At 42.5% G+C, this 13,256-nt stretch overlaps 1 protein-coding gene across 2 annotated transcripts in view; it reads left to right on the plus strand.

The window, feature by feature from the left end:
- RNF216 (ring finger protein 216) overlaps positions 1 to 13,256 on the plus strand; it is a 118,958-nt gene that overhangs the window by 34,643 nt on the left and 71,059 nt on the right. For both annotated transcript variants that reach the window (XM_084641098.1, XM_084641099.1), the window contains exons 5-13: positions 2,350 to 2,426; positions 5,366 to 5,468; positions 6,283 to 6,447; positions 7,681 to 7,795; positions 8,105 to 8,244; positions 9,298 to 9,348; positions 10,470 to 10,607; positions 12,015 to 12,163; positions 12,672 to 12,750. In XM_084641098.1, the coding sequence (XP_084497224.1) occupies positions 2,350 to 2,426; positions 5,366 to 5,468; positions 6,283 to 6,447; positions 7,681 to 7,795; positions 8,105 to 8,244; positions 9,298 to 9,348; positions 10,470 to 10,607; positions 12,015 to 12,163; positions 12,672 to 12,750 (1,017 nt within the window). The remainder of the gene's footprint in view (positions 1 to 2,349; positions 2,427 to 5,365; positions 5,469 to 6,282; positions 6,448 to 7,680; positions 7,796 to 8,104; positions 8,245 to 9,297; positions 9,349 to 10,469; positions 10,608 to 12,014; positions 12,164 to 12,671; positions 12,751 to 13,256) is intronic.

Raw genomic sequence — 13,256 nt, forward strand, 5'->3', positions numbered from 1 at the left:
TTTCCCTCAAGTTTGACTCCCTTCCTTCTCCCCCATCCTCTTTGCCCTGTCCCAGTCCTGCCTTCTTGTCCCAATCTCCTTGCCCAGCCAATCCTAGTCTCACCTCTCCAGACTTCCCATCCCACTCCCAGTCTCCTTGCACAGCTGTTTCCAGATTTCCCTCCCCATCCCCTGCCACATCCAGCTCCTGTCTCCTCTGCATTCAAATTAGGCAACTTTCTCCTCCATCCTGCCTAGGCTAAGCTGGAGGGGTGAGGGTGTCATTCAGAGCACAGGAGATACAGGCTTCCTGTGCTCATTTCTGATGCCTCATTCTGGTCCAGCCTGCAGCCCCCCAGATCTGCAATTGCAGGGGAAGTCCTGCCCACATGCAAACTGGAGCATGCCTAGTGCAGACAGATTATTTGGGAATTTTACCTGTGAAGCTCTAGCAAGTGCCTAATGAGCATGTGCAAACTGACTCCTCCTCCTAATTCTCCCAACCCCCCCAAAAACTTATTATTTGGCCAAATTTGGATGGATTTTCATGGGGATGGAAAAAGGCGCAAAGGTCACCCCCTGCCAGATTTCAGTTTCCTGCTCCAAAGCATGGAGGTTCCAGGGGTTTTGAAACAAAATGTCACCAGAAATCTTTTAACATGGGCAAAATGTATTTTTTCCCTAGCGTCATTTTGGGGATGCTGAGCCATTCTGGCTGAAATTTTCCAAAACACTTAGCCAGAGGCAGACGCTTGGCATGTAAATTTCATTGCAAACAGTTTTACAAAGTTTCATAAGCAACTGAAAACAGGGTCATACAATGGGGAAGGAGTGTCAGGTAACTTTAGGAAAAGGTGGGGCTGGTAAGACTGCCTATAATAAGAACATAAAATCATGACCCTAACTTGATACTGGAAAACCATCCTTTGTTTATAGCTTTATATTCCTTACCCCACCCTTTTTCTGTGTTGTCTTCTCTGATTGTAAGCCCTTCAGGACAGTTATGGTCTTCTACTTCATGTGTACAATGCCTAGTGGAATGGAGCGGTCATCTAAGCTGTGCAACAATAACAGATTGTGCTACAATCTGGAGGCAGAAATACTCCTTATCCCCTGGCATATTTTAATCTCTCCTCATATGGAGGCTGTTCTGTAACCGTAATCACTTTTGTTGCCCTTCTCTGTACCGTTTCCAATTCTAATATATCTTTTTTGAGATGAGGTGAACATAAGAACCGCCACACTGGGTCAGACAGAAGCTCCATCTAGCCCAATATTCTGTCTTCCGACAGTGGCCGATGCCAGGTGCCCTAGAGGGAATGAACAGAACAGGGAATCATCAAGAAATCCATCCCCTGTTGCCCATTCCCAGCTTCCAGCAAACCAGAACTGCATGCATTACTCAGGGTCTGAGCGTACCATGGATTTATATAGTGGCATTATGATATTATCTGTCTTATCTATCCATTTCCTAATAGTTTCTAACATTGTTAGCTTTTTTTGACTGCTGCTTCACATTGAGTTTCAGAGAACTATTCACAATGACCTCAAGATCTATCTTGAGTGGTAACAGCTAATTTAAACCCCATCATTTTGTATATATAGTTGGGATTCTGTTTTTCCATGTGCATTACTTCACATTTATCAACACTGAATTTCTTCTTCCATTTTGTTGCCCAGTCAGTCACACGGTTTTGTGAGATCCCTTTGTGCTTCTTCACAGTTCCCTTTGGGCTTAACTTTGGATATGACATAAAGTTGACTTTTGTTCTTGAACTACTATGGTTTTTTACAGTCTTGCAAGTCAAAATGCTGTACATGATCAGGTTTACTCTCCCTATCCCTTCAGGGATAGGGTGGTGCCTTTTGTAAGGAGAATGCTGGAAAAACTTTGTACAAAAACTATAAGAAATGTTCGGTCTTCTCAGTTCTGGTTTATCTTAGCACTGACAGACACCTGGGTGCTTGGAGTGCACTCCTTTTACTGATTGTGTTTCAGGGCGTTGCGTGTCTTAGCAGAAAAGATTAAACTACTTAGGACAGGAAACTGTTAAACAATAGCTACACTTGCTTCATAGAGCCTTCCTTCAGTACCACCCCCCAGTGTGTCCAAGGGTAGCTGGCCTAACTTCTTGTGAAAAGGGATGGGTGGGTGTGGTGAGTAGATAGTGAATGCGGGAACCTAAACTCTATAGTTGCCACTCTCCAGGCTGGTTAAGCTTAAATTTTCTCATAGAAGATGCTCTGGCACCTGAAGGAGGGGACAAGCTAGCTAAGTTATATATGTTCTGTTCCTACTGATATTGCTGCTAGGTTTTTTCTATTACTTTAATTTCCAGTATAACAAACCTCTTGCTTTTCCCACCATAGGAAGCAAGATTCCCAGATGTGAGGAAAGAGTATGTTGAGGAATTAATTCACATCAAGAACTGTTATGACCTAAATGTGTAAGTACAGAGCGGAGAGTCCGAGCTTCTCACATAGCAGTAAATTGGTTAATGGAACTGTTTGTTCATGAAATAACAAATAAGTTGGCTACAGTCATACATTTGTTGTCCTGACCCTAGTCATATTGCTTCAAAATGTGCCGGGGAGGAAGTCTGCATTGCCATGAGTGTCTAGAAGCACAGATCCTTCCTTAATCGTAACAGAACCCTTCTTGAAAACAAAGCCTCCCCCACTCCTGGCATTGTCCCTGCTCAGCAAAACCGGCTGCCATTACGTTCTAGCTCCACCAACCTTATTCTTGGTAATATGAAAAATATTCTGCCTTCAGCTTTTCTATTCATTCAAGTCTTTCTGTGTCACAGCTAGAGTTGTTTAATTGCTAACAAACTTCTAGAAAAATGCAGGTAGGTATCTCGGCTGCAGTAAAGCACAGAGATGACTTTTTTTGTAAAGCATTGCTCAAAGGAGGCTGAATTATTCCAGAACGCCTAAAGCTCTCTCGCTACGGTAGAAATACCCCTTCAGGTACAAGTAGCGCTTAAAATAATACTTTTCTGGGTTCTTGGCAAAATTGAGTAGTATGTTGGTACCTTGTATCATCTCACTTTTGGAATGTTCTTAGTATCACAAAGTTAAAAAGTCTTATTAGGTCATGCAGGGTTGTGCTCTGCAAAATGTTTTTCTAGGACATTATTCAGCCTGGTTTTGAATGTCCTGGCACAGAGGCTTCCATTCCTTCCCTTGGGAAATACTCCGCAGCCTACAGGATCTCATGTTCAGGAAGATGTTTCGTTACGTTCCCTCAAGCTGGTAGTTCCTTAAATATATTCCATTGCTTCTAAATAGACATTTAGATAGTTTCTTTCCATCCTTCATGTTTACACCCTTAATATTTACAGACTGTCCTGATGTATTACTAGCATTCCTCCCCCTGTTGCTTTAAAAACGCCAGTGGATGGGCTTGGCTTTCCTTTGCCTATCTGATTTGAAAAGAGTTTCCTGTTTGTTCCTGCGCTCCAGCTTGTGACAAACTGGACGTGTACTCCTTATAAAGCTGACACTATGTCCTGGACTCGCCACCTGATGCTTTGATGCGGTTTTCCGTAACGCTGCAGTGGCATGTCCTATTAGATTTTTCTCTAAATATTTTCTATATACATGACACAACTAACATGTCCTGGGTTGATAGCGTTAACTTCATAAATATCAGTTGCTGGTAGCCTAGAACTTGAGCAAAACTTTGGCAAGTAAAACCAGTCCGAGGATTGTTAAATTATTTTGCCAGTTGCGTTGGTGGCTCCAGAAAAATTATTCTATGTTAAACACTGTATTTGAGATCTCTCTTGATCACCGTAGGATCAAAATGCCACTGAACACTGAGTAAAGAACAATGTACTTCATTAACGCAGCACCACCCTCTTCCTCGTTTCCTTGCTGAAATCTTGACAACTAGGCAGTTGAGGAGTCTAATGTCTTGGTATCAGCAGAACTGGATAAGTTGCAGGATTTTGAAAGAAGAGAAAGTGGCTCCAAGTATTTTCCTTCATCAGCATGGGTCTGTAGCGTAGAGCCTATCAGTATGGCCTGAAGATGCCCTTTCACAGTCTAAAACATGTTAAAACTGATTAGTAAGCAAAGCAAAAATTGAAAATAATGGTCAGTAGCTGGAGTGTTCACAATCTTTTATATGAGGATAGTTCTTGCCTGGCTAAACAAGACAATTAATTGAACAATATCAGGATGCATGAATCTACAAGTTATGTGGAACCATAATTAGGACAGTCAGCAATGAACCTAGGATGTTCAATACATAATGGTCCTAGAATTCCAAGTCTGCCACAATAGCTGTGCTTTAAGATCTCTCCACCAGAGACAAGAGTTTGGGACTTTGGCTTCCCTAATAGAAGCCACTAATTTCTCACTTTCCTATCCATGCTTTGAAGCATCCTTTCCCCATCAGTCTCCTATCATTGAGTCAAATTACCCATATTATCCTGCAAGGGTTCAATAGAGTTAAACTCCAATTTTAGCTTATAGGACCCTATTGATCTAGGACAAATGAGGTGAGTGGGTGTTCATATTCAGAGCGTGTGCCCTACATTCAAACCAAGTTTAAACATAGTTAAATCCTCCAACCTCCATCTATCCTCGCACAGAAACAGAGAAGAAACCAAGAATTTGAAACAGCTCTCCGGCTTGGAAAGGCTGGTGCGGGGCTGGTGCAACACCTTGTGCTCTTGGATTTCTTTAATCTTAAAACCAAAACTTTCAGAAGGTGTTTTTGCACTAGCTGAAACAGCAGCCACTGGGTTTGCGCTTGTGCTGCACGCGTGATGACTGTTACTCTTCCCCATTCAATCTCTGCGCTGTCAGTTCCGCAATGAAGCGCAAATTAAAAAGTAGTAAGTGTTTTTTATTTGAAATCCAAAAGTGATTTGAAAGAAGGTGCCTAATTTAACGTGGCCACTTTTCTGGCCGTAGCTGCCCTTAAATGTAGTGACGTAAGTCATATTTGCCATCTCCTTTCTGGTATGGAAATAATTATGATGTTAACTCCTCTGTGTGAACTGAACTTCAGGGTCAAGTAAAAGAATGTTCAAATGTTTGAACAACAAATAAAAGCGAGTGGATTTGTCTTTCAAATCATCCTGGCGGTAGTTTATTCTAACCTGAAATGCCGTCTTTTAGCCTGTGGTGCCCAGCTGTAGCATATCCATAGAACTTCTTAATTTGAAGAAGCTAAATTTGAAAATCGGGGTAGCCGTGTTAGTCTGTATGCACAAAAACAACGAGGAGTCCGGTGGCACCATAAAGACTGACTAAGATTTATTTGGGCATAAGCTTTCGTGGGTAAAAAACCCACTTCATTCTAAAATTTAAGAATGTATGCAGGGATGTGGGCTCACAAACCCACAAGTAACTACACTTATCTTTGCAGACTTTGTAATTTTCTTCTGGAAAATCCAGATTATCCAAAGAAGGAAGGCAGAGTGGTTTTAAATCCCAATAGCAGCCTGCTCGCCAGCCAAGATGAGACAAAGGCAAGTGAGAAGTATCTTCATATCTAATATGCATCCCAGCAAACATATTTGATTTGGGCTGCTTTCAGTAAAAGCTTTTCCTTTCGGTACGTTTGTGCAATGAAGCCCTGATCCCTGATTGGGGGTCATTTGGTATATCTGTAATATAAGTAATTCTATCCAAAGCATGCTTGTAAAATGACTTCCAAAGGGCTTTCTTCCATTGGGTATTGTGCATTCCTAGTTCTTGCCAGTTTATCCCTTCAAATGTACTGTACAAGACTGCACCACACGCAATCTCCTTCCATCAAGGAGAAATGGAAAGTACCCTAACTCCTTCAATCCTCGTCAGTAGGTGATTGATATTAATATGGAGTGCTTCTGCATACCTAGCTCCTTTGAGTATGAAGTAGACTGAAATTCTAATCTTCTTCTCGTGTGGCATTGGAGCACTGCCATTCAGCCACTAGACTGGCTAGCTGCTTCAGTGTATTTCCCCACTTTATTTCCATCAAAAATAACTGGAAAGGTTCCTTGTCTCCCCATTGGCTGCTTTCCTTTTATTTAAGTAGATCTCAAATGGTTATACATGGGCTAGTCGGCATAGAGATTAAGTCTCATGCTTCTGAGAACAGAGCAAATCTTAATCCTACTCAGATGAACCCACTGATCATTAGAATAATCTAATTCTACACAAACTGTGCACACACTCAGAACAGTCAGTTTAGTTCTGTGTGATCTTGCCAGTGTTCGCTCATCACTGCTGAAAGAGGAAAACCTTTTTATTTTTAAAAGGTCAGGCTTGCATTAACTCCTGTTTTAATGTTCTCTCCAGGTGCCTAAAGTGGATTACTTTGACTTTTCCAAACTCGCCCCACTTGATCAACGATGCTTTATCCAAGCAGCTGACCTCCTTATGGCCGACTTCAAAATGCTAAGCAGTCAGGACATCAAGTGGGCACTACATGAACTCAAGGGACACTATGCAATCACACGAAAGGTTCTTCAGTCAGATTCTGTTTTTCTTTCCAAGGCTGCCTATCCCTGGCGCTGGAAGGGGGAAGCATGGTGCCTTTGTTTGCACCATCGGCTAGTATTAAAAATGCTCCTTTATTTGGAGTGCAATTGATCTTCAGATCAGTGGCTGGTAGGAAATGGCTGATTTTGTGAAATTTCTGAAGTATCCCATCCTGCTGCTGATGCTGTTATGCTTCTCCCAGAATACAGAGTTATTGGGGGTGCTGTCTAGTTAGTGGTGATACAACATAGCCTGTCCCGAGGAATATTCCAGGCTTCATGGCCAAAAGGAGGTGTAATTGCCAGTAGAGCCTATGCTAACCAAATCTTAAGACAAACGTGTCAGTTGTATACAAACACAACTTAAACATAACGGAGTGTCACCTCCTAAATTAGATGAGTAACAATCAGATGCGATCAGACCCTTGTGTAACTTACAGCTGATGTGTGAGATCCCTCTCTCCTCACTCATTCTTTTTCTAATAACTTGGGTTATAAAGAATTGGTTGAGGCTGCTGAGCCATTCTGGCCCCCTCAGATTTAGCTTGCATGGTAGTTTCCTTTTAGAAGAATATCCATGTAGCAGAACTGCAGAACAACTCAAAGAAAGTGAGTTCAATGGGCAATACATTTATCTTAGACTAGTCTAAATTGTTGCTGGCTAGTGACCAGTTTTGTCTGAAACTGTTAGACCCCCCCCCCCATCTAATACCACAACATTGAAATAAGACTAAACACCTCACCCCTTAGACTAGCTTAATGCTTAAGTAGAAAAGTTTTGCTCCTAGTTGAGTTCAGAGAGAGCATGATATGGCCCTAAAACCTTCACAGATTACCCGCAAAAACATTCTTCAGAATGTGTTACAGACCTCACCCACTACGTTCTGGGCACTGGCATTGCAGCATTATAGATAGCACTGTAGGGGCGGTTGTATATCGTTCCTCTGCGCCTGAACAATACAGCACTCTGTTTCCCACACAGTGTGATCGCCCCATGTCTCTACGGTGGTAGGATGAGTGAAGGAAGGAGAAGCAGACTTATTTCTGAGGCTTTTGCTGCCCTGTCTTCAAGTCAGACTTGAAGGCCCTGTGAATTTTTAGCGCTGTAATGGACGCACACAGTTCTTGTTTTCTTGCAGAGAGTAGTAGAGACTTATCTGGAGCGATTGTGTTAACAACCCTCTTTCCTTGTTTCCTCTTTTCTTTTTTTTTTTAGGCCTTTTCTGATGCCCTCAAAAAATGGCAGGAGCTGTCTCCGGAAAACAGTGGGAAGCGAAAAAGGAGGAAAGAAATGAACCAGTTTTCCTACATTGATTTCAAATTTGAGCAAGGTAAGCAGCAGCTGGTGTTTATGGTAGTCTGTGTGCATCTTGCAAGCAGAGCTTACCCACCACAGAAAGTACCATTGTTAGGTGCTCTGACCCTGAAACCTCTGTTTTCTGCCATTGTCTAGTATAGATGTGAAGATATGATGGTATTCATGAATAAATAATATGTCTTTTTGATACAGTACTGCTTCTGAACTCTGAAGTTGTATAATGAGTAGTGGTCTGTCGTGTCACAGGTATAGATAAGGAAACACCCTGAGCTTTGATCTCACTGCCCAGTCCATTCTCATCCTGCTTCTTATCCTGCTTTAGGTGACGTGAAAATTGAGAAGCGGATGTTCTTCTTGGAGAACAAGAGACGGCACTACAGGTCCTACGACAGGCTCTCGCTTCTCCCACCCGTGCAACTGGAGCAGGAGTTCTATGAACAGAAAATTAAAGAGATGGCAGAGGTGAGACTGTCATGAATTGCCCTCATTGTCTGTCTGTCTCCTGCATAAATACACACACCTGAACAAAACACTGAATATCAATTCTCCCTCCTCCCAGTTCCCATTCATGACTTTTTAGAAATGAGCTGTGGTTTGGCACCTTGGGACTAGCCAAGCTAGCAACCTATTCAGAGCTTATTACATGCGTAGGCAGCTAACTACCATTTCTGCCTAGAGTAATCTCCTTACAGCTCACATTTTCACTTGATTTGGGATGCTGAGCTGAAGTTAAAATGTCATTCTGGACCCTCCTTAATCCAGGGGAGAAGTGTGGTTGGATTTTGCTCCTTGAGTTCTAGGACTGCTCATTCTCTGCCCTAGTAAGCTTTAAACCTCCTCCATTTGGCAGTAACATGCCTTCTTTCATCACAATACCAATGGTAAGACTTCCTTTGGAGTTCGTGAATACAGCTCTATAATTAGCAAGCATGGTCCCTGTTGTGCCTACAAGGCAATCTGTCTACACACTTCACCTTCTGGAGGCTAGGCAAGCTATCTGTAGAACTCCTCTGTCTACCTACATTGAAACTAAAAGCAGAACTCAAACCCAAGTCTGCCAAAGCAGAAACCTGCCACCCGTTACTACAAACTGCCTCTGCTGCTCATATTCTAGGAAAGGACTGAGTTTATATCTTCACACTGACTTGTTGGGGAAAGAATTGCTTTAAAAACTTTATATAAATTGATGGTGTTACTTTAAAAACAAGGCAGATGCTCTCAATCATCTCTGTAAAAGACCTTCACTCTGGTATCTGCTCTGCCCATTGGGTCTGCAAGAGCCTGAATTTGCTGACTGTCTGGAATCTGGTTCATAGCAGTGGTGGGTTTAAGAGCAGAGTCTTAAATAGCTTGATAGGTAACTGGAATTGGAATGGTAGGTTGAGCAGTTTGTGGGCAGCCTGTCAAGTGTAACATACTTCTGATGCTTTAAATCTTAAGATTACATAAAAGTGTTTAGTGTCTGGAATGGAGCGTTATTAGTTCAATAATTACAAATGCACATGTCTTTGTCAGCATGCAGACTTCCTTCTTGCCCTGCAGATGAACGAGGAGCAGTATCAGAAGGTCAGTAGCTCTGTCACCTGATTTTTGTAATAAGTATTTGCATTTACTCCCTTATTTCTAAGCTGACTTGTCTGGCGTCTCACATACTCCATTCATTTGCTGTAGGATTGTTTTTGCTGAGCTGGCAAAACCCCTAGTGTGTGTGTGTGTTTGGCCTGGCTTTTAGAAAAGGGTACCAACAGCTGAGTTCAGGAAGGCAGTATTGATGCATGTAATGAATTGTAGTAACTCATTTGGTTGCTGCTAACCTGATTAGCCATGCCAGCACTGCAGTAGATTAGTAATCAGGGTTGCCATTGCTACTCACATTATGACAATTTAAAACAGATGTGCTATTCTTGGAGAGGCTTCTCTTCCATTCGCTATGGGGGGCTTATTAGAAATCTGAAAACTTAAGCCTTTCCATTTCAATTAAGAGAGATGATGGTTGGACTTCTATTCAGCTGCTATGAATTACCTTTTTCCTTTCAATATCCATTACCTTTAAGCTTTGGAGTGCATATTGGCCTTTACAAGGAAGGGACCATGCCTAGTTATCAGTGCCATCGTATCACAGACAGGAACTGTGCAAGCTTCCCTTCTTCTAAAACACTGCTGCCAATGCACCATATTCCTGACCTGTGATATGGATAAATATCCTTTGGGGTAGTTGCAGGCCACTAAACTTGAATCCTAGTCTTCAAATGTGAACGGTGCATTCTGTTCCCTTCCTCCCCTCTAGTGATACTTTTATTCTTCTGTCATTCAAATCCCCTCATTCTTAGCACTTAGGCATACTAGCAAATACACCAAAGTGTACATGGGTTTGGTAATTGGCTACAGCGATGGCTTGTCCTACATTGCAGTCTGTTAGAGAGTAGTTAGAACTTCCGTTTTTTAACTTTCTTGGGGAGTTTAAACTCTAAACAAAGCAACTATTTGACTGTTACAAACTGTAGCTATTCTTGTTAGAAATGCTCATGCCACTTTCAGCTTATTGGGAGTCTCAGACAGGGTGGTAAGGTTGTGTCTCAACTGCACATGCTAATTTTATGGGTGTCTCATTTATATATTTGCAATAGCCTATTGCTGTTGCTATTTGGGTTGGATGGTGGGGGAATTAATCTTTCTAATGGTTGCAGGATGGTCAGATGATCGAGTGTCGTTGTTGCTATGGGGAATTCGCATTTGAGGAACTGACACAGTGTGCAGATGGTCACTTGTTCTGCAAGGAGTGCCTAATCAAATATGCTCAGGAGGCAGTCTTTGGCTCTGGGAAGGTAAGCGTGTCCCAACGAGAGAATGAAAAGTGGATGGAGGCATGTGTAGGTTCATGTAATCAATAGTGTGAAGTATGTAGGTATGCTGGAGGAATTTGTGAACTTGGTATAACTGCACGTCTTATGAAGTGTTCTATCGTGTGGAACACACTTAGACTTTAGTAGCAAAAAACCAAATTGGTCTTGCCCTCCTGCAGATAGCGAACAACTGCGTACAGGGATCTTTGTCATTGAATTGAATTGAAACTCTCCTTAGCAGTGCTAAATGCACAAAAATTGTTAATGCATGGTTAAGGTTACATAGTTAAGCAAGCGGAATTAAGGTTCTCAAGCAACATTTTTCCCAAAAGTGTGCAGTTGCCCGTATCAGTAGCCAGGCTCAATGGGGTGAGTAAAAGAAAAACAGTGTTTTCACTTTCTTCCTATGTCTTTGCTTCCAAACCAGAGCCATAACCCAGTTTTGCACAGTGGGGTAGGTTGGTGGCTGGGACTCAAGATTTGAACTCTGAGGCAGAGGTTTTCAAACTGTGGGGTTCGCTCTCCTAAGGGGGCATGGAGGAACCTTTGTGGGAGGGAGAGGGGGCAAGCTGCAATGCCAGGTGGCTCAGACTTCGGCCCCTGCAGCGGGACTCAGGCTTCAGTGCTTGGGCAGGAAGTGCTGCCTCCACCCCCGACTCACCTCTTTTTTTGCTCTGTGTTGGGGGGGTGCAACCAAAAATTGTAATTCAAAGTGGGGATCAGCTCAAAAAGTTTGAAAACCGCTGCTCTGAGGCATGCAGGGAGTGAAGACTCAGGGGATTCTCCTTTGTAGTGTTCCAATTCCATTTTTTTGTTTAGCTTTTAAATATCTCTACATTCATAGATATTAGTATGTACCATGTCTCGTGATGCAGCTTGAAGTGGAGGAACGGCAGTGTAGTGGTATAGCAACACTAGTGCATAGTTGAATGTCTGTGACTTTTAAAATAAGTCCACACGGGGGTTGTGATTTGGATGCGACAACAGAAGTATACACTTAGCAGGCTTTATCTTATAAAACCATGTCACTGTTCTGTTCATAAGGGAGAAATATTTCAAAATATTGGAAAAGGGTGAATTCTGCCATTAATGATCTACCTTCTGTGGGAAAATTGCCACTGCGCAAAGTGTTTGACCATGTTTGATAGCTGAGTGTTTACACGGTATATGGCACTTGTCTGATATATTATTATCTGTTCCCCTTCCACCTCTGCACTTATGCAGTCATCTGCTGTGGTCACATCTGGAAATGTCAGTTTCAATACAAACATTTTCGTTGTCTTAGACCCCTCGGTTCTGTTGAATCAATCTTGATTCAGTAGAATTGAGTGATGCCTTTATGTTTTATGAACTTTCCTTGTCTCTTCTTCTCTTCCTTCACCAATGTAGTCAGAGCTCAGCTGCATGGAAGGGAGCTGCACATGTTCATTCCCAACCAGTGAGCTGGAGAAGGTACTCCCAGAGAACATCCTGTGTAAATACTATGAGCGGAAAGCTGAGGAAGAGGTGGCTGCTGCCTGTGCGGATGAGCTAGTCAGGTAGGTTCCCAGCGGGTCAAAGTGGGTTAATGCTGTGAAATGGATGAACAAGTGGTAGTTTGACACCTAGTGTTGCAGTAGATTCTGGTTCTATAGCCCAAAACATTAGCTGGCTTGGTAACACAAGGCAGCTGGGTTTTTTTAAAGGCTGTCTGTAACTAAGATATCTGACTTTTACCCCTAAATATTTTTATTAATAGACGCTAGCTTTCTTTGGTCGGTAGAAACAGATCAGAATCAACAGAGCATTGCATCTCTTATGGTTTGTCAGCTCTGCACTAATCCTCTGTGTGAAATAGTCTAGAAGCAGCACTGAGCACGTGATCTTTGGGACACAAAGAGGGGCTGCAATCAGAGAACTGTAGGAAGAAAAGAGGCAGTGCTGAGGTCACTGAATTTTTTTTTGACAGACAGGCCATAGCTGACTACCTTGTTAAGGGGCGTGTGGAGTTGTTACAACAGAGTTACTCAATATAGGATGTTAATGTTGTCTTCTCTTGTGCTGTAGGTGTCCTTTCTGTAACTTCCCGGCGCTCCTGGACAACGATGTGAAGCGGTTCAGCTGTCCCAACCCTCGCTGCAGGAAGGTAAAGGGCTGATATTTACCTGGTCATCTCTTTCAGAGTTTTGAGGTATACCGCTTGAGGGCTGCTCTGTTTTGCTAGCGGTATGAAATGTGCATGTGACATGGGTGTGGTGGAGGGAGAGAATCCTTGCCAAGGTGGCTGTTGGTCTTCTGGTAAGGCATGTGACTAAAGGCAGGGCTGCATTTCAGGGTATTGTTAATACAGACTTGGTTAAATCCTGCTCTGTACGCTCCGCTTAGGAGATGGTTGCACAGTAATGTCTCTCAAGATACTTAAGCATGAGTTTAAAATGGACTGGTAATAGGGTCTTTTTAAAATGTCATTTGGTTTTTATGACCATTCTAACTGTAATGAAACTTTAAGAGAACGGGGGAAACCAAAATCAAATTCCCTCATAGAATGACACTTCTTATTGTTGCTGGATGTCACCACTCTGGATCCAGACTTCGTTAGTGCCAGAAAGTCACCATCTGCATATATTTCACCATATATGAAGTCTGTCCACT

Source organism: Lepidochelys olivacea, assembly GCF_965140295.1.
Source record: "Lepidochelys olivacea isolate rLepOli2 genome assembly, chromosome: 10".
In the NCBI taxonomy this organism is placed as follows: Eukaryota; Metazoa; Chordata; order Testudines; family Cheloniidae; genus Lepidochelys; species Lepidochelys olivacea.